The following is a 1,509-nucleotide window of genomic DNA, read 5'->3' as shown; positions in this document are numbered from 1 at the left end:
TTTGTCACATCATTAGGATTCATAAAATAGTGTCTTATATGCAGTTTGTAGCAAAAAGTGGTTACAAATGTAATTCTATTTGTCGCAATGAAATTCATTACAATGAAAATTATAAACAGGATGGTAAGAAAAGTTTAATTAACGAAATTACATAAATTTATTATAATAAATTTCTTAGATCGGTTATCACGAGCGACATTAATGTAATGTTACTCACGACATTTACAATATATATATCTTGGATTGAGAAAGATGTATGTATTTATCTTAGCTTGTTCTTTATACGTTCCAATTCGTTAACTCTGCTTCGCGCGTGTTCCAATCTGTGCCATGCCATTTGCAGTACCTTTTGACTTGCGTATCCGGAACCTTCGTGCGGTTGACCTACGAGAAACGTTATTAGAAACGTACATCGAAGAAGGAAGCGGTGCGGGAATGATATCGTTAAACAAGTGTGCATACCAGTAGAAACCTGTGTGAGATAATTAATCTGTTCGCTCAATTTAGATTCCAATTGTCCTAGAGTCTTCAAGAACTGATGCGTCTGGGACTCCGCCTGCTTCAAGCTCGATTTCTCCTTGCTCAGTTCCATGCAAGCTTGTCCTGTGCAACATAAAGAAATATCTTCATCGTACATGTAGTATTTTTATACATCAATTATCTTCGCTTCGGGAATTAATGTGTATTTAACCTTGCTCCGCACATTCGTTGTGCAAGTACAACTTGTACTTCGATACACAAGGAATTCATACCAAATAGATTAAAAACGTTTAACAATTACCTGCACTTTGTAAACATACTATAATATCCTTTTCGATAGTCTCCAAAATCTGGATCCTTTCCATCGGCGGCGTCATTATGACTTCTATTTATACCTGCAGCTACCTTTGAATCAAGAAATTCGCGTAACACTTTTGCTCTTCAGTGAACTTCACTCGTACCTCATAGTCCAATTTGTTCGTGAGTACAGTAAAAAATTATCGAAAAACGTTAAATGTCGAATGATACCGTGCAATGACAAATAAATCGATATCGAACACACGGGATCCCGGATCCCGGAGACCCGGACTGCCTCGATAGGTTAAAACGGTATGGCGGCCGCGTTCAGCGACGATTAGTTGCGCGAGGCAACGCTAGATGGCGCTCGGCCGCCACCTATAGTTTAGTTTGGCGCTTTTGCCGCTGCACGGCGCGGCGTTGCGATCGACGTAAGATTCTCTTGACTAAATTCCGATTAAGTTAATCGACTGAAATCGAGTGATTAACCTCATCGAGCCGTATTTGTGGTACTTTACCAATGTAGAAATATGAATTTCTTGTTACTGGACACCTGGGAACCTGCTGGTTGAATTAAACTGAGAGGACGACCCCGATTAAGCTGCAATTTAGTTAATCGGAATTTAGTCAGGGTAATCTTCACTCTGAAGTTTGCCGTTCAAACTCCAATTCAGTTCCTCGATTAAGCTGCAATTTAGTTAATCGGAATTTAGTCAGGGTAATCTTCACTCT

General features: G+C 39.4%; 1 protein-coding gene across 1 annotated transcript; it reads right to left on the bottom strand.

Annotated features, from left to right (window-relative positions):
• Nucleotides 1-18: 18 nt before the first annotated feature.
• Nucleotides 19-1,099, bottom strand: Med11 (mediator complex subunit 11). Its single transcript, XM_071772017.1, has 3 exons — nucleotides 782-1,099; nucleotides 463-603; nucleotides 19-384 (listed from the first exon to the last, which is right to left on the bottom strand). Exons 1-3 carry the CDS (start codon nucleotides 855-857, stop codon nucleotides 263-265), a joined length of 339 nt encoding a protein of 112 aa, XP_071628118.1. The 5' UTR covers nucleotides 858-1,099; the 3' UTR covers nucleotides 19-262.
• Between the last annotated feature and the right edge of the window lie 410 nt (nucleotides 1,100-1,509).

Source organism: Temnothorax longispinosus, chromosome 2 (genome assembly GCF_030848805.1).
Source record: "Temnothorax longispinosus isolate EJ_2023e chromosome 2, Tlon_JGU_v1, whole genome shotgun sequence".
In the NCBI taxonomy this organism is placed as follows: Eukaryota; Metazoa; Arthropoda; class Insecta; order Hymenoptera; family Formicidae; genus Temnothorax; species Temnothorax longispinosus.
This window is presented reverse-complemented; position numbering and strand designations above follow the sequence as displayed.